This window comes from Bacillus rossius, chromosome 1 (genome assembly GCF_032445375.1).
Source record: "Bacillus rossius redtenbacheri isolate Brsri chromosome 1, Brsri_v3, whole genome shotgun sequence".
Classification (NCBI taxonomy): domain Eukaryota; kingdom Metazoa; phylum Arthropoda; class Insecta; order Phasmatodea; family Bacillidae; genus Bacillus; species Bacillus rossius.
The window spans coordinates 105,690,107-105,710,202 of NC_086330.1; the positions used below are offsets into that span (position 1 = coordinate 105,690,107).

A 20,096-nucleotide genomic window follows, 5' to 3' on the forward strand; every position below is an offset into this window, starting at 1 on the left:
ACTGACAGGATTGGTGTGAACCAGGTAGTGATACACGAATAAGCACTTTCATTTTTGAAAAATAAAATGTAATTATCCGGACAGTAATATCGGTTTCACTGTCAGTAAAGGATTGTATGGATAGGTACGCGACGTGAGTTGAAGGTCACGCCCGGGCGGGCAAGTCAGCCAGCCGACTGACGATAAAGTACATAACCAAGTATCTCCCGTTACGCTGTATCATATTTGTCATACAAAGTGTGATGGGAGGCATATAAAGATTAATGGTGTGACTATGTATAGTTGAGTGTTATTCTACGCATTTATATTACGTAAAGTATATTTTCCTACACAATTTTGGAACACATAAAATAAATTAGCCTTGCTATTTATGGAAACTAATGCTTCAGAATACGTGATTTCGAATAACACAAGCATTTTTAGGAACAAATTAGTCGTGCGAAGTGAGGGATAGGTGTATATAATTTAATGGCCAAAAAAAACCTTAAATTCCCAAATTACATATCAAATCTTTAGTATTAATGAGAATTAGTTTTCAAAGAAAAATATTGGATAAAATTAAATACTAATTTCAACACTATAACTCTGGTGTCCTTTTACCGTTCCCTAGTAAATTTTGATCTATATAGCACCCCGGATGTACCTCCGCCGCTGTTGCACTTCACTACGCCGAGGATCTGCTCAACGCTTTGCTCGGAACTTCGCCCGGGATTCTCGCCACACCCACGGCACTCTCGCCACCCAACTATCACTGAGAAACTTGCTCACTTTTGGGTTCAGTGGTTGCGCATCACGTCTAATAGGTGAGGAAGTCTCACACTGGCCTACCCAAGAAAGTAGTTTGCAGTTACCTATTGGGTCTCCCTGTTTAAGAACCCTTGTTCAAGAATCAAGGTTGTCCACCCTGACTGGATCAACCTCGCCAAACCTTGCAATGCTTCAGGCGACCAGGAATATCTTCAATCCTAATGTCATAGCTGGCTCTATCAGGTATATCATGTTGCCTCTAGGGTCTCACATTATCCTAGCTGCTATTATCTGCTCATGGTTTGCTGGAATTGAAACAGATTAGCAAACAACCACTTGCATTACAGGAACTTCTAATTGGTTGGGGGTAAACACTGCATCTCTTCATCTTTAATACGCAGTACCTGTCCTTCCATGTCAATAACGAATCCGTATTGATTCATGATGTCCACTGCTAATATTACCTCATCTGTGATATCAGCAACAAGAAAGGTCTGTGATAATGTCCAAGTTCCAATCCTTAACTCCAGATTCAGCTGTCCATGCACAGGTGAGGTGTGTCTGGTTGCTGTTTTGAGTCTGTATGAAATGGGTGTTCTCTTCAGCTTTTCTCTACTTACAATGTCTGTGCGAATGATAGATGCCGATGCCCCTGCGTCAACAGTAAGTAAACACTGTCTGCCACTGATCCTTCCATTAAGCAACAAACTGTCATGGCTTCTACGAAATACGGATACAGGAAAAACCCTAGGGGCTACCATTTCCTGTAGAGCTGGCATGTGCCCCCTTATACCAGCTATTACTCGTTTCCCTGTTATCTTCTTGTTTTTCTTCCTGTTGTGTTGTCTTCCTGCGTGTCGGTCAGTCCCACTTGATGTGTGCTAGTTCATTGCAGATGAAGCACCGCGGGCGTCCTCCTGCTCTTTTGATCTGGTTACCTGGAGTATCATTCTGCAACTTCTTTAATGCCCTTAGAATATCTACGTAATTAGTGATGTTTCTAGCATTTGCTGCATTGTAGGGCTCCAGTCGAGCTCTCCTCTTCCTGATGCTATTGTTTTTGAGACCATGCGTGAGGCCTCGATTTCCAGAGCAATGACCAAGGCCTCGCAGCTCTTCTTTTGTTGGGCCAAATGAAGAGTTTGTTGAACCTCCGCATCTCTGAGCCCATATATAAAAGCACTAGTAGCTAGCTGCTGGCGGAACTCTGTTGGTGCTTCTGGGTAGGCGAGATGCACAAGCCGCTCAATGTCTGCTTCGAACTCTTGGAGGGTTTCCGAAGATCTCTGTTGACATGTCTTCAGGACTGTTCTATACACCTCGCCCATGTGTCGGTCGCCATACCTCAGCTCAAGGGCCTCTACTAATACCCCATAATCTTTCTGGTCTGTAACTGATATGGTCTGCAGCAGCTGTAGTGGAGATCCTCGCAGGGCCAAGACGAGTGCCGTAGCCTTTTCATCATCGTCCCAGCCATTTACTTCAGCAGCTGCCTCAAACTGTCGCCTGTAGACAGCCCATGATGATTGACCATCAAAGGTGGGTGGCTTGAGTTTTGGGTGACCGGTTGCACCTTCCACCTTCACATCTCCAGAATAACTGCTCCTTTTCGTAGCCGATGTAGCTTCCTTGATCATCCGATAGCACGCTTCAGCTACCGCTGATACTCGCTGTTGAGTGGCCTGCTCGAGTTGGGCCAGCTGTTGCGCCACTAGTTCTTCATGTTCTGCTACTTGTTGCTCCAAACACTGTACTTTGCCTTCCAACTGGTCGCTGTTTTCATCAATTTTCTTTTTCATTTCTTCTTGTGCAGCAACTATTTTGTTTCGCATCTCTTCTTGGTTTTTCTTGATGTCCTCTATCTCTGTCTTCATAGCATTCTTCACCTCCTCTTGGTAGTTAACAATTTTATTCTTCATTTCTTCCTGGCCACTCTTCATTTTCTTCTTCATTTCATCCAGGAATGCCATTAAATTATTATGCTCGTCAGCAGCCATCCTGCTTGTCCACATAAAAACCTAATACTAATGTCTTATGTCTACACTGTAATTTCTCCTATGAACTAAAATAAGACACTACTAAACACTAACACTAATTTTAAAACTACTACACTCAAAACTAACTACAGTTCCTAACACTAATTTTAATACCGAAAATCTAAACTCTAATCAATTTTTTTAAAATCTCTAATAACTAATTGTAAATTATTTAATTAGGGCTATCCCACTTCTGACACCAAAATGTTACGATTATTAAAACAATAATCATTGTGGGAAAACTACTGGGTTCATAAATGGATAGCCCAATTAAAGATTTTACTACACAGTTTTATTGATTGCCAATATTTACATCACTAACAAATAATCTTCTAAAAATGCCTAATAATCAATTACACTTAAAAATGTTTATTTCCCAGTCACTTGGTTTTTGCACACCACACACCTCGCTGGACAGCACCTCTTGCATAACTCTCGCCGCAGCACCCCTCGTGGAACTCCGTCGCCGCACTCTGCCGCCGCCATCGCACTTCCCTTCGCTGAGGTTCCGCTTGACACTTCGCTCGGAACTTCGCCCGGGACTCTCGCCGCACCTGGGCACTCTCGCCACCCAACTATCCCCGAGAAACTCGCTCGTCGAGGAACTCCTCACCCAGGAACTGTCGCGGAGGCCGACGTCCCAGTATTATATAGGCCCACGCCCCCATCTAGAATTGACGAGCGCGGCTGGGGCCAGTCGCATTATTCCGCACCGACCAGACGCCGAATTGTTGAGAAAGGCATCAGCAGTTAGCCCGCGGAATTCCCAAAGCTACCAGGTGTCAAGTAACGGCGCAGAGGCAGAGCGCCGTGTGGGGAGCGGAGGGGAGGAGGAGGGTGACGACAACCCTTGTAATCTGCCAGGCACGCGCAGCACGCCTCACGTCAGCGGAGGCCACGTGACGTCAGTGGCAGTGCAGGGACGCCAGCCAGTTCCAAACCTATGCGCAGCAGCTCTGCTTACATTTTGTAACAATATTTTATTTCTCGCACATTATTTTTGACATTTGAGACCAGATTTGAATATTAGATTCCAGTTACTCATTTGAGATTTGAATTCAAGACTTGGTTTAGAAAAACTTGGGATTTGTCCCATCAATATTTAATTAAATTGAACAGTGATCTTACAATGGTCACAGTGATTTTCTTCTCTACTGATCTCCCAAACCTTAATAACCACATTACAGAGGACATGACCCTAGACACAAGGGAGCATAAAAACCTAAACTCATACGTACTTCTAAAGAAAAGGCCACGGTAGTTGTGTTCCTATGTCTTGCCTACCAAAGCTCTTCAGGTTCGATTCCTGGCCATGACGAACCTGGATTTTCTACAAGTGGGAAACGTGGCAGACACTGTTGGTAGGTTTACTCAAGGAGCTTCCATTTCCACTGACACAGTCATTCCATCAATGCTCCATTCTCATAGCACTGCCTCTCATCATTTCTAATGATCTCAATGTTAAGGGACATTAAAGCCGAAGCCACACAGAAATCTATGCTATGTTCGCTATGTTTGCGAATGTTCGCTGCACCAGGTGGCCAGACAGAACAGTCTAATTTGCAATGTCGGAGAGCCGCTTGCCGTAGGATTCAAGTGATGATTCAGACGATGATAATATTCGGCTAGTGTTCACAGTATAGGAATGTAAAAATAAATGGGTTCATGAATTTAATATATATAAAAATAAGAATTTGAATAATTTAATATAATGAAGCAGTTGCTAGTGAGGACAAAACCAACTAACTTTATTAACATACACTTGGAATCAAATCCCAGCCATTGTCCTGTATATCCTGCCTTCTATATTCTTCCATCAATTTATTCCATAAACATGAATATTTCCCCAATCTTCCAATTAACTTTTCTGTTGACTTGACTATTAAAAGCACAATACTCAGAGAAATTAAACTTCATAAAAAGTAAACGCAGACCGTGAGAAAAGATGTTTTTGTTTACCTGTGCATGCGCAAAGTCAGCGACATTTTAGAAAAGTAGCTGAGAACCAAACACCTGGAGACATCACGAACATAGCGAACACAGCTGTGTGTGGCCAGTGATACTTGAAAAACAACTGACTATATTTTGCCCGCATAGTGAACATCACTAGCACAGCAAACTACTGTCCGGACCAAACGTTGTGATAGCTGTCTGCGCGGGGGTGAAGGGGCAAGGTGGTGGAGGGGCAGGCGATGCGCGCGCAGGTCGGTACGTGTAGCGTTCAGCATGAAAACATTGCTACGTGACCAACTCGCAGCGCGTGTTACGAGACGTACGGAAATGGACGGACGTGGACGTGGACGTTGCCGATGGCATCATAAAGTTATTCATAGTCGAGAAAGAGACATTATTGCTAAAGTAGTGAGCAATGACTTCAATGCCTTAAGGGGGAGGTTATCAATACATTGTTTATTTATAATATACCTTTATATTTTTGTTTGAAATTGTATTTATTCTTTAGACATTGATACTTACGATTTTGCAATTGTGAATGATATTGTATCTTTCATAATTTTGTATAGTGGCATTTTATAGTCTAATTTTGCATTTTACAGTATTATGCATTGAACCAAAACCGGCGACCAGGTCAGTTTGATTTTTAAATTCCTGAGATTTATGTTTTATCGTTTCATGTAATTTAATGAGTTAATTACCCGTACAGGGTGATTTTATTTAATTTTCTTTTTACAGCATGTGGCACTTTTACCATGAGAGTATTATATTTTCATGTAATTGATTTTTTTAAAGTTATACTTGTGACGAGGTATATTAAAAATACGTTTTTTCCCCCTGCAGTAAACTTCATTTGCTAAATTTATTTGCGTGTAACATATTTATTTCATTACACATTCCTTGATACCGACTCAGATCTATATTTAACCTTGTTTTTCAGCTAACAACATTTGGAGACAGATGATTATTGGATAAAAAATCTGTTCAGGTGTAATTCAGACTACTGGTAACGTGTGCATTGCATTCATATGGGTTGATTACATTGCCGTTTTTGGGTTGCTAATATCAGTCACACCATCGGTTTTACATTTCTCGTTATATAGTAAAAAAATTATATGGGCCTAAGGTGTCATGATAAGGACAAGTGAAACCCAAAGCGTTGTGGCCTGGGGAGCGATGAGAAAGCGATACACGCATATGTTTTTGTAACAGAGACAACACGTCCGAGCCGTGCCGGGCATTGCCGAATGTGCGCCGCGTGTGACCGGGCCGTGCCGACATTACGCGCCTACAGCACTAGGGAGTTCAGCTACCACAACGTTTGGTCCGGACAGTAGCACCCCATGTGGCCTTGGCTTTTAGGCTGTTCATTCCTACTTCTACTCACAGATCTTTCTGTAAGATTTAAAAAAAAAAGGAGTTTAAAAAGTTTAAAAAAAAGGAGAGTTAAGTTAACAATACATTGAAATGAAAGGTCACATCAAGTCATACAACCGGCTATGTATACAAATGTACTACTAGTGTAGTACACCCAACTGAACCCATACTTAAGCATACTTAAGCTTACTATCTCTTGGTTTGACGAACAAGCTCTATGAGCGCAGAAGAATGAAAATTGAGCACCCAAAAAATTAAGCCACAAAAATGGTTGTGTGCAAAAAAATATTGTTGTGCGAACTAGAGGAACCCCTGACATACTGCCTGGGAGCACACATACAAAACAGCTTGCCACATATTACGCTGAAGCCGAAATACTACGAACAGCAAGTAGCCACAGACAACTGACAATAGCTGTCTTCTGGAATATTCGGCCACGTACGTACACACAGGACTTGTCATTATTGACGTTAAAGTCGCCTACACGTGTTGTATGTCCTGGCTACCTGCCACTAGGAGTAACAAGCATGAAGGAATCATCCTCGCAAGTTTTGGGGATGTTAAGCCACAAGCATAGCCTCTGGTTGGCCCCTCGTAACAAAGAATTCCAAAAATGATTTCTACTTAAAACTTAGCTATGTGAAAATACATGCTAAAACTCCTTAAAAGACCTATGTACTGTGAAAGGTCTTTAATTTGAGATGTTTTGTACTATGGACGTGCCAGATTAGAGATTTTTGTCTGGATATAGAACGCCAATTTAGATTTTGTGGGAATACCAAGAAAAATAAGTATACAGTTCGATGGTACTTAAAAGAAAAAAAATTCAGATAGCCAAATTGTTTAGAAAAGTCTGGTATCAAGTTACATCCATGATTCAAATGTTTTTCTTAAAATAAAATAAAAATCATTATGAAAATGTATCCATGAAATGTAATGAGTTAGAAATAATGAAACACAGTAAGGAAATAAAAATTTACAATATGATAAACTCAAAGAGAACTAAAAACGTTGGTCGCTCGTATGACCTGATGGCGAAGGAGAACAGCTGGAATCCACCCAAAATAATCTGAACGCAAGGCTCGATTCATGGCAGATTATAAAATGTGCCAAACCATAGAATGCACAGTTAACAATATTTCACTGTAATCTTATATTCATTTTCGCCAAATTCTGCTGCTAACCTGGAATTTTGTAACATACTGACAAACATTCATGTCTTTTTAAAGCACCCTTGGCTACCCTATATTCCTAAGGAACTCTAAATAACAGCATCAAGTTGTGGCTAGTATTAAGTAAACAGTAGGGCGGAAACACCATGATCAGTCAAACAGTCTTGCCTACGCTTTTAAATCATTACAAAAATTTAGATCATATTTGCATTTCAGTTAATATTAACCATAATTTCATATCATACCTTAACCCAAAAATAACATTAACTATATTCCTGAACTAAAGAATCACAGTGGCTGACTTACTGCACAGGCAAACACAAAAGGGTTACATATGAAGTGCTTAAAAATATGTGAATGCTTTTCAAGATTCATTAGAAATAAAACAAGAAACTGAATATATCCATTATAGGGCATTGACATTTTTTTTATCAAACTTTTACCATATTTAAATTTACATGAATTTTCTATGCACACACTTGTGTTTTTCAATTAATTTCTACACTATAACAGTATGTAATTATAACAATTTTATGCTGCCAATACTCAACATATCAATAAAAAAAATTATTTGTATTTGGTTAATGTGTAATCAGCAAATTAAATACTTTAAAAAAAACTTCAAGCCTTTGATAAAAAAAAAGCCATCACACAACATGAACGTAATAATAATATATTTTATAATGCTCACCAAAGCTAGGCAAAAAGGATGCAGATGAATCACTTTCTTCACTTTTGTTATCTAATTTGAGTCTGGACACCTTCTGCGGAGAATGCCCATCCAACTTTCTCTTCCTGGCGTCAGATGATGAAACTATTTCCCAGCCTGCATAAGTAGAGTGTTTGGACTGAGGCACTTCTGGATCAACATCTTGACTCTCCTCCGAGTCAACTCTGTCTTTCACGAGCCTGTTGCTCGGACATGGCAGCGAGAAACGTCCAACAGGAGCCGTCACATTAGATTTGGAGAGCTGCATTTTTACTTCACCTGGAATCGTTTGGGGGCAAAATTTGGCCGCGTCTGATGTGGTTATTTTCACGCCCTGAGAAATAAAACAATTAAATGTCTGTTATGGGAGTTAATTTTAATTCAATGCTACTATCACAATCATGTTAAAATAGGATAATTCTCCAGAGTAGTGACTTTTCCACTCAAAAAAATTACGAAAATTGTATACATTAGGAATTTACATGTTGTAAACTTAAACTAACAAACTGTTTAAACTACAGGTGAACTATATGAAATATCAAAATGCTGTTCTACAGCATCATTGAATATAATGAGAGGAATTAAAAATACTATTTTTGGAATTTTATTATTTCAGAACACATACTCTAGAACAGTGGTTCCCAAACTTTTTCAGCTGGCGACCCACCTTTCGCTATAGGAATACCTCCACGGTCTATCGGTCCATGGTTGAATAAAAAACCTTATATGTATCGTATCCCTTCCTTATGTATATATAATTTACCATCACATATTGCATATATATATATGTTTTTTTAAGATACCGATTGATTATTGATAACCAATTTGTGTTCTAATTTGAAAATGGTTGACAAAATGGAAGCACTTTGTAGAAAAACAGTTATTTATTTAACAATAGTTATGTGTTTGCAGACAATTCGAATTGCTTCGATTTTTATTATCTTTTCTGATGGTTTATTCGATGGTTTCTGATAGTTTTAGGATCGAGTCGCGACCCACCTGTAACCCTTCCATGACCCACTAGTGGGTCGCGACCCAACGTTTGGGAACCGCTGCTCTAGAAAATAACGAAAAATAATAAAAACCTCAATGAGCAATTCAAAATTTATCATAAAGATTGACAAGCAGGATCGGTTTCTTACACTCACGTGGCATTGGTCGTACGTTCAATCCCAACACTCCAACATTACTCAAATTTATGATCACTATGGCATTACCCAAAGATTTAGAGCCCACTATCTTTAGGGTACCGTCACCCTTCAACTTAAAACTCAATCAACAAAACAAACCAGCTGAAAAACCAACTCTACTGAGTGATCCTACTCAGCCATCATATGATTGTGGGTCATGTGAATGGGGTCAGGTCATAATGAGCACCTAGTCTAGAAAACTAGCTCACAGTGTTCTAATTTTTTTCACAGAAAAAGCCACAAATCTGCAGTATTAATTGTTTGATTCACTAATGCTGCCGTTGAGCACTAGTTCAGTGCCTGCAGGATACTTTTTTCTAACCCCTTCTGAAGTGCAGCACATTCCTTTCCAAATTCACACTTTTCATCCAAACAATTCTTTTTCCTGATCAATCGTTTAACCAGATAGTACTTCAACCTCTCACTCTAAGTACCTTTCCAGAGTTCTCCCTCCTGCTTCTAGAGTTCCCTCCCACTGTCCCATTCCCCAGCAATCCCCTTCCCCCCTGCATCATGCACATTCTTGGCAACCTTTCTGCCCACCTTTCACCTTTAAAATCCTCCCAACCCATTTCCCTCAATAGTTTTGACAGGCTAAAGTAAATATCAAACATCGCTGTGAAATCAACCAATAAAAAAATTAATTTGGACCTTACCCCTTTAGATATGAATGATTTTTCGTACACATGTTGTAGCCATGGGACAGTTGATAATTATTAAATTTTAAATTTTTTGGACTAATAGTTTTTGAGTAACAGCCATTCAAAAAATAAAAAAAAATACATATTTTTTTAATTTTTTAATATTTCAATACAGTAAAAAATATATAACTTCAAAACTATTAGGTCTAGAGAGCTAAAACTTGTTTTATTCTCTTCAGTATTTAATGGGCTTTAACCTGATATATAACAAGGCTGTCATCCTTCAACTTCCATTTTTTTTTTCAAAACAATTAAAAAAATATTTTTGAAAATCTCAAAAACACCTCTTTTAATTTTTTTCCGAAAAATATATGTTTTTTTGTATACTAATAGGCTAATTCTATACCAAGTTTCATAATGGACCAACAATGGACTCGTCTAAAAAAAAAATAAAGTCTTAATAGTGCTTAAGCCAAAATTTACTGATAAATGTTGCCCAAGAGTGAGAATTTAATATTAAGTTTTTTAAATATGAATTAAATCAAAGTTATATAACTGAATAATTGAATGTATACTTAATGAACTAATAAGGAAAAATGTTGCTTATTGATTTAATATTTAAAAATTTTAATGTGTTTTTAATATCAGCCACTACAATATTTCTTAAAAAGAAATGCATAACTGAAGAAAAAAGCATAAAAGCTTTTAATACATATCTAAAATATACATACACTAGTATGCTGTTCACTTACCAATTTTCAGGATGAAAGAGTATTTGAATTATTTTGCAAATAATTGTTAAGTTGTCATAATTACTAGAAAGTAAATGTCACAAATTGTATTAGTAAAGTAATATAGCAAGTTTATTTCATTTTGTTTTACACTTTTAATCAATCTTGATTTCTTAAAAAATTTTCTAAAGCATGTGATGACACTCTAATTTCAGTTTTACTTAAAGTGCACACTCTTCCGGTTGCTGTCACAGGATTCACTACTCCTAGAATAGAATATTACTGGGTACTGTTAGTATGTCATTTGGTTTGGGGTAAAAAAATGAAGGAGATGGCCCCTTAGGATGTAAAAAGCTAACTGTAAATTCATTTTCACCATTTTTTTGAAGAATACAAACAAACCACCATGATTTGTCGTAGACTACTGTAACATATCCAGAGTCAATTTTCTGTAAATCTGTAGGTGTTAAGTAATCAACTTTTGTTACAATTTCTGTCACACTTTGTGCACTTGATGAGAATGACTTTGTGAGCAGACGATTTTCAGAAATTGGTATAAACGTATGCAGTTTGTGAGTACCTTCAATTGCTTTTGAATTGTTGAATCTCGGAAAAAGTTTCTTTTCAGCTGCATCGTAATCATCAGCTGTGCAGTATTCAAAGTCTATACCCGGAATATTGTGATTGGCAAACTCAAAAAGCTGCTTTGGTGTAAGTATTTGGTCATTGTATGGTCTTTGTAAACTAGCTTTGGAAGCTAGTCTTTTAACTGTGCCACCTAATTCATCGCAGGCACTCTTGCCGTGTGATGTAGCGAAGAACTGCCATTCTGCTTCTACTTGAAAATCATTCTTGTGTAGGCACAAGTTTAAAAAATTCTTTCTATTTTTATACTGTGCAGCACTGCCATCAGAAAAGTAAGTGATTTTTCTTAGTTCAAATGGTAGTGTATCTTTCAGTATTTGTATAATTTTTCTTTGAAAAGCATAGAATGCTATTGTATTGTGTTGCAAACACTCTGAAATTAACACATACTCCGCATGTCGTAGTTTTTCTTGCCACTTATAATATACAATAAATGGGTGCAGTGTGGCTTGGCTGCTCGTCCAGTGACATGATTGTACTTCGTCCTGCAATACAAATGAATAATTATCTGCAGTCACAGTTAACGATAACCTCACCTTCCGCCAGATTTTCCTTACATTCTAAGTAGCAATCTTTCTATTGTAATGCAATAAATGAATGGGTTTTCAATTTTAAGAGACTGTCTATAAAATCTTCAATGAAATCATCAATTTCTTTCACAACTGTTTCCATCATACATATGTCTACTGTCACCCACTGCTTGTATGTTACCTCATAAATTACCTCATTTTTAGATATCTCAGCCAATGCTTCTTTCAGGTATGCTGTCCCTGGACACTTGATGCAGTCATTCATGTAACAATGAGGGGCTGGAGGGTTACACATAATTTTTGCTAGAAAAGTGTGATATGTTTTAAGAGGTGATCCATCTGAATAAAAATTGTTTATCCCTGAACCAGCTATCATCAATTTCACATTTTGATGCACAGTACACACAAATACTGTGAGAGTTCCACTTTTCCAGCTAAAATACAATATTTAGGTCTTCTCACAAAATTTTGAGCATCCAATTTGTTGAGTTTGATGTTTTTCTTTAAAAGCTTGTTAAATTTCATTTAAGTTAGCTAATACTAAATGCTTTTGCACTTTAATTTTCAATCCTTTGTTCCTGATTCTAACTCAATCTTTTTTACCAGGCATAATTCTACTTATGTCATCCTCTTGATAAAAAATCTTTAACAAGCTGTGCAGTACCTTCACTTAATGTTTTGCCAGGCTTTGGGTTCGGAGTTGAAAGAACTCCCTTTACACATACGTACTAATTTTTTTAACAGCACGAGCCACATGATTAGTGACACCAAATTCTTCTTCAATTATTTTACATGTCCAACTTTCGGGTAACACAGATAAAATAGTCATTTTTTCACTTTGCTTAGTTGTTTGGGCAAATTTTTTTTTCAATTGTTCAATAATTTCAAACTCACATTTTTTTCTTTGTTTTCTTCTTTACTTTCTTTCTTAGAAGAAATGTATTTGTTTTCCAAGTTTGTCACTATTTTTTCTATTTTTTTTTGTGGAGTAATTTTCTACAGCAAGTTTTTTTTCTTTTTTATGGGAGATTCACCAATAAGTTCCAGTGATTTATTTAAACCAGCTACATTACCATCCATCTGTTCTGATATTTTAAGTTCACTATACACTTTTTTCCTACATTTGTTACATATTTTCATACCCATTTTAATGTCTGTATATAAAGAACACATACTATATGTCACATTTCTGAGATATTTTTTCTCCAATTTCGGATGGTTTTGTTCCTTATATGGGTTACAACATTTAACATTATAAATACACCAGTTATTTTTTTTGATGTTTGTTTGCCATTTTTAGGAATTAAAAAGAAATATTTAACTTTATAACAAATGCTAATAATAGTTCACTCTAAATAAATAACAGTCTTGACACTTTGAAAGAAGTATGCATTCAAATAATTTACATTCAACACATTACAAATATGTAGACAACCATAAAGTTCACAGTCCTACAACAACTGACTGGGATAAACAAGAGAGCCACAGAAATGTACAGATTATGTTGGGAATCGTTTTCACAGTGAAAGAAACACTTGCAAAAAAAAATTATATAGCTATTCTTACAAACACATTAAAACTTACAATTTGTATATTAATAAAACATTGGTAAATATGTAGTGTACGGATAAGCGCCAAAAAAAATAGTAAAAATATGAAATAACTTTCATTATATGCTCTTTTACGTCCTCTTTTCATAACCACCTGCGGAGATAAAAAATTCCAATTACTTTTGGAGATATCGCCGTTCTTATTTTGCAATACAAGACGTACGTAATCATTCGACCGTCGCCATTTTATATTTTGCCGTGTGCGCGTGAATGCTAAAATAACAGAAATTTTCCATTAGGTAAGGTTAGTTACATTATAAATACTTCAAAATAAACGGAAATTAAAAATAATATCAATTAATTTTACTTGTATAGTTTTAAGTATTTATAATGTAACTGACCTGACCTAACAAAACGGGACAAAGGTAGATTAGGTCAGGACAGCTACATTATAAATACTTTGAAACTGAACGGAAATTAAAAATAATAAAATTAATTTTAATGGTTGTTTAGTTTTAAAGTATTTATAATGTAGCTGACCTGACCTAACAAACCGGGACAAAGGATGAACAGACGACCACCGACGGAACTCACGTAATTTTCTTTTTACATGATGTAGTCGTTTACGTGGGAGACCTAAGATACACATAAAGTTCTGCCATTTCCGATTACACCCGAACAATTCACCTTCAGCCAACTTCGGGATTTGTTTTATTTTTGCGCAGGAAAAATGAATTCAAATACTAAAAGTGGTCGGTTAGGTTAGCTACATTAAAACACTTTAAAACACTATGGACGGTTAGTTAGGTAAGTATAGCTACATTAAAATAAACAGGTTGAGAAATATAAATATTAATAAATAAACCCGAGGTTAGCCGAAGGTGCATTGTTCGGGTGTAATCGGGGATGGCATGACTTTATGTGCATCTTAGGTTTCACATACGTTGCAAAAAAAAAATCATACTTGTAAACAAGCAACAATGAACGCCGTACAAGTGCATAGGATGAAAATTAAAAAATGCAATATCTCCTAAAGTATTTGGAATTTCTTATCTCCGCCGGGTTTAATGAAAAGAGGAAGATAAAGAGCACAGAATAAAAGTATTTTCGGAATTTAAAAATTTTTTTTAACAAATTTCGCCCAAATATGATAATTAAAAAAATTCGATATCTCCTAAAGTATTTGGAATTTCTTATCTCCGCAGGCGGTTATGAAAAGAGGACGTAAAAGAGCATATAATGAAAGTTATTTCATATTTTTACGATTTTTTTTGGCGCTAATCCGTACACTACATATTTACCAAAACATTTTGATGGCTCCAGTACAAAATGTATACATTCTGATTATTCAGTAATAAAACTTAGATTCTATTTGCATTTAAAAAACCTAATATTAAATGCTCACTCTTTCATGACATTTATCAGCAAATTTGGCTTAAGCACTATTATGACTTTTTTTTTTTAGATGAGTCCATTGTTGGTCCATTATGAAACTTGGTATAGAGGTAGCCTATTAGTATACAAAATATATATTTTTTTTGCAAAAAAAAAATTAAAAGGGGTGTTTTTGAGATTATCAAAAATATTTTTAAAAAAATTTAAGTTGAAGGATGACAGCCTTGTTATATACTGAAGAGAATAAAACAAGTTTGAGCTCTCTATACCTAATAGTTTTGAAGTAATAAAATTTTTACTGTTTCCAAATATTGCAAAAAATATATATTTTTTTCCCTTTTTTTGCATGGCTATTACTAAAAAATTACTGGCCCAAAAAAATTAAAATTTTGTATTTTTCAACTGTTCCATGGATACAAGTGTACCAAAAATTAACAAAATCTGAAATGGTAAGGTTCAGAGCACTGGTTGATTTCACATGGATTGACCCATAAATAAAATAAAACAATTTTTGGTAAATAAGTAGTTTAGCGGTATTTGTGAAAAAAAAATTAAAAATCCTAAAATAACTTAATTATATGCTCTTTAACTTCCTCTTTTCATTAAACCTGGCGGAGATAAGAAATTCCAAATACTTTAGGAGATATCGAATTTTTTAATTTTCATAGTTGGGCAATATTTGTTAAAAAAAAAAAATTCCAAAAATACTTTTATCCTATGCTCTTTAACTTCTTTTCATTAAACCCGGCGGAGATAAGAAATTCCAAATACTTTAGGAGATATCAAATTTTTTTAAATTCTGATCACAATACCTGTGCATTCATGCGGCATTCACCATTGTTTCTTGTTTACGAGTATGAATTTTTTTTTTTCACGACGTAGGTGAACGACTACATCATTTTCTACTAATGGCAAAAGAATTGTACCCGCCTCTAACTTAGGTGAGTTTTTAACGTTTCAAATTTTAATTTTTTATTTGTTATTTCGATATTGTTGCGCAAGTAATAAAAAAATTACGTGAGCTCCTACTGTTCATCCTTTGTACCGGTTTGTTAGCACAGGTCAGTTACATTAAAAATACTTTAAAACTAAACAACCATTAAAATTAATTCATATTATTTTTAATGTCCGCTTAGTTTGAAAGTATTTATAATGTAGCTGACCTGACCTAATCGACCATTTTAACTAATTAGGCATTCACGAACACACGGCAAAATAAAAAAATGGCGGCGGTCGAATGATAAACACAGATCTTGTATTGCAAAATAAGAACAGCGATATCTCCTAAAGTATTTGGAATTTCTTATCTTCGCCAGGTTTAATGAAAAGAGGAAGTGAAAGAGCATATAATAAAAGTATTTTCGGATTTTTAACATTTATTTTCACAAATACCGCTAAACTACATATTTACCCAATTTTTTTTTTACACTATAGTTGTTCCTCTATTCACCCTGAAAAGAGTTAGAAATTTGTAATGGTTTCAAACAAATTTTTTTAATGGGTCACACTAAGTAGCTTGTGTAATGATGCGGCCGTCACCAAGATGTGCTTTATTTGTTACAAGTGTAGCCGAGACTATCTTCCACAAGAAACTGGCCTGATCACCTATGATTTTTAGAGCAACAAAAATTTATTTTGTGCTTTAATAGTATAGCCAAGACTGTTTTAAACGACAGATATAACCAATCTTGTTGTCGCTGCCCTACTGTATACTTGATATTAGCTGCAAAATGATCCTGTGATTTTCCATAGATCGTTAGGAATACAGCATAGTCAAGTTTACTTTATAAAAGACAGGGAGTTTTAATGTCAGTACGTTACGGCCAGAGCCAAAACCGGTTTCCACCCTAACTAATTTTCCACAATTCATAGTGGAATACAAATTAAGGTGGATAACAGTAACGTACTATAATTAATCATGTTTTTTTAGAAAAAATCTATGCTCGTATTATTAAAGACCTCTGGAGAACCACAGGATCAAGTTGCTGCTAATCATGACAATTCCGTGTGGAAACACGTACATGGCAATGGCACATCATTGCACCTATGAAAAAGTAATTTTACATAAAACAGAACAAATTTCGAAACACTCCTTTCAGGGTAAAAAACAGGATATCTGTAGTGTTAAAAAAACTTAGTTTTTTTTTTTCTACAGCAATGACTTACCCGGGCTTATTACATACTCCCCCTTTACATTATTTCCTGTTCTCCTACACTTGCCCATCATCCACCTAGCTATACTCCTATACACACCTCCTGATCACTTCTGGAGCACAGCTGTGAATTAATCCCATACAGCAGCAATAACCCCACCATGGCGCGCAATATTTCCTCCCCTCAGTACCCTTTCAAGCATACATAAAGCATGCCTGCTGTTCTTTACCAAAAGTACACTTAATATGTAGCACAAACGTAAATTTACAAACACAGACAGTAGCGAATTCAGAGGGGGGGCTTAGGGGCTCAAGCCCCCTCCAAATCATCTGGGTCCACTATTGTTTAAGTGTTTGCCTTGATAAAGCCTAGCCTCAGCTGGGTCAAGCCCCTCCCAAACCAAAATCCTGGATCCGTCACTGAACACAGATAATTTGTAAGTGCAAATATTTACTTACTCCCACCACTGAACCTTCGGGTGGACTCCATATTGATTCTCCAGTTACAGCATTGTAATAATAAATTAGATTTCTTTTTAACGAAAGATGGGCCGACCATGGCTCAGGAAGTTTAACAGTATCCTGTGCCATTTAAATAAACCACACTCGACGATTATCAAGAGACACAATACATTCTATTATGGTCGTTGTTCTAAACTAAACGTAACATTACGAAAAGAAACGAAAAAATTCCGAAACCGAATAAAAAAATGTTCCTCGAGGACAGGGTCTCCAGATTGAGTTTTAAAAATTTCCCCAGACAAAACATTTCCCCAAAATGATACAGATTTCCCCAAAAATCTTTAACCTACATTATCTACCTATTCCTTTAAAATATTATTTATTTTCAGTGTTGGCCGCTTAAAGGTGTGGTATTATATGTTCAGAGCTGTAAAACTATCGTACGTATCAAAAATCAAAGTATATAAATACATTATTTTATATTTAAATAAAAAAAATCGTCTAACCAAAAAAATAAAAAAAATAATAAAACCTGCTGCACGGGCGTCACTTTTGATTTTTTTTATGATTTTGTTTTTTTTCGTTCTATTGATTTACCGATCACGATGTTTTTTTTTTATTGTATACGAAAGCTAATTTGTGGTGTAATGACTGACTAAAGTAAAATAACAGAATTTTTGATAATATTGAGTACCTATATACCAACACAAAATATACATTTTCTCTGTCATAAATATTACAGTAGATTGACCTATTAAAGTAAAAAGATTGTGTTACATAGTACAATTAACGAATGAAATTAAGTGAAATCTACTAAACATAACTATGTTACTAATGTAAACACTATATATCATTTATACTGGAATAAAACAACAATGTCAGTACAACCATACTTATGCCAAAAGCAACATTACACCGACATCGTTATGATTATTATATACATCCTCTGACTTAAACTTGGCAAGCCTTTTAGTGCCCTCGCGTACCCGCCACCGTAGAATGCGTGGAGACGTGGCGGACGTCGCTCGGCCGTTTTCTAGTGTTGCCCGGCGCCAGCTCTCTCGCGTAGAGCAGCCTCCTGCGGGGAGGCAGGGGTGGACCGTCCGGCCCGTGTAGCTGCCGAGGGACGTCGCGCGCTGGAGAAATGTGCGGTGCAGGCTAGTTGTGTTAGTCCACGTGTTTTGGCCCGCGGACACGCCAGATACAAAACAACACTCATGCACACGGTAAAGAAAACGATAAAAAAGAGATTATACACACTATAGAACAGAATCCAAAAGCGATAATAGCGGCGAGTTTATGGAGCGTCTCGCGGCCGCGTCTAGCCTCGAAGGTGGCTCGCACGGGACTGGAGACCAGGACGCCGGCGCACTGCTCTCGCGCGCACGGAGCGGAAGTGACGTCATTCCCAAAGCCGCGGCGCGCTGCGGACAGGGCTGTGATCCGGGCTTTAACCCAGAGGCACGGAGGTACGACGTCAGATGCCCCCCCCCCCTGGATAAGCCCGGGTCAATGCCGTCCGTGCTTCCACCCGAGGCAGCAGGATCGGGACGCCCTCTCCCACGGCGGTCGTTGGAGTTAGGGCCGCCTTTCTCGCCCCGTACTCGCCGGGTTGTCGTACACAAACGCGTCCAGCTCCGAGCCTGTGACATAGTCTGCCAAGTAACGTGGGGCTCGCCGACGTCGCCGGTTGCGTCTCGGGGTCGTCTCAGCCGGCTCCTCGACTGTGACTCTGAACTCTGCATCTTAGAGGGAGGCACCATGTCCCCATCCACCTCGGGTGGGGGAGAGTGGCTCATCTGCCTCCTCCTCGTCCGGCTCAGTCACCAGAGGTTGTTCGCCCGCCGCATCGGCGCCCGCCTCGGGCATCCCGGTGACGTCATCGATCTGTGTCCGCGTCGTGCGTCTCCAACGGCGTCGCCTCGGACTTGTGGCCGAGCTTCCTGCTGTTTCCAGGGTCGCTGTTTCGGGGCTGGGGGTGGCATGGAACAGGCCCCGCATGCCTCGGGGTGTGATCGAGTCGTCGGAAGTAGGCGTTTCGTCCACTTCTACCAGGGTGACATCTTCAGAGACCAAATTTTCTCCTGGGACTGATGTTCTCCGTATGGTGTCTCGGTGCACTTTTCGTGCCCGCCGTCCATCAAGGCGGACTAGGTAGGTGCTCCTACTTAGCCGTTTAAGGATCGGGTGTGGTCCCGACCATCTGGGGCTCAACCCGGCACTGTAGTTCTTCGGCGTCTGGACAGAGGCTGCGTGCGCACGTATACCAGTTCTCCAGGTTGGAGTTCCGGTGGCATTCGGGACGTCTGCAATGTTATCTGGCGAGTATAGGCCCTCTGGTGTTCGAGCGCTGTTGTCATTTCTGCCTCTCGCCGTTGACGGCGCTCCTCTGGATCTTCTTCTTCATCGGCTACCCCGTGGGCTGTCCATTCTCCTGGCAAGGGCAAATTGTGGCCTTGGACCATTTCCGCCGGGGTCATTCCTGTGGCTGCATTGGTTCTGCGACGGATACAAAACAGAGCCTCTGCAAGATGGTTGTCCCACTTAGTATGGTCACTACCCAGCCTTATGCGCATCTGGACTTTCAACTCTTGGTTTCGCCTTTCCGTCGGGTTGGCTCGGGGGTGGTAGGCAGGTGTGGTCCGGTGTTCGACGTGCCACGAGTTGCACATCTCCCGCCACTGCCTCCCGACGAATTGGCTGGCATTGTCCGTCAGCAGGTCTCTCGGGTAGCCCCAACGTGGGAAGAATTCCGTTTGCAATATTGTCCCAATGGTGTTGGCCCGTACATTGCTGGTGGGGTAA

The 20,096-nt window shown here is 38.2% G+C and overlaps 1 protein-coding gene across 4 annotated transcripts in view; it reads right to left on the minus strand.

The window, feature by feature from the left end:
- Positions 1-17,650, minus strand: part of LOC134541467 (uncharacterized) — a 182,180-nt gene extending 164,530 nt beyond the window's left edge. The window contains exons 1-2 of one of the 4 annotated variants that reach the window (XM_063384958.1): positions 17,289-17,650; positions 7,977-8,328 (exon numbers count right to left, since the gene is read on the minus strand). In XM_063384958.1, the coding sequence (XP_063241028.1) occupies positions 7,977-8,328; positions 17,289-17,420 (484 nt within the window). In that variant the 5' untranslated portion in view covers positions 17,421-17,650. The remainder of the gene's footprint in view (positions 1-7,976; positions 8,329-17,288) is intronic. The other 3 variants (XM_063384950.1, XM_063384970.1, XM_063384961.1) reach the window with 3 other exon arrangements.
- Between the last annotated feature and the right edge of the window lie 2,446 nt (positions 17,651-20,096).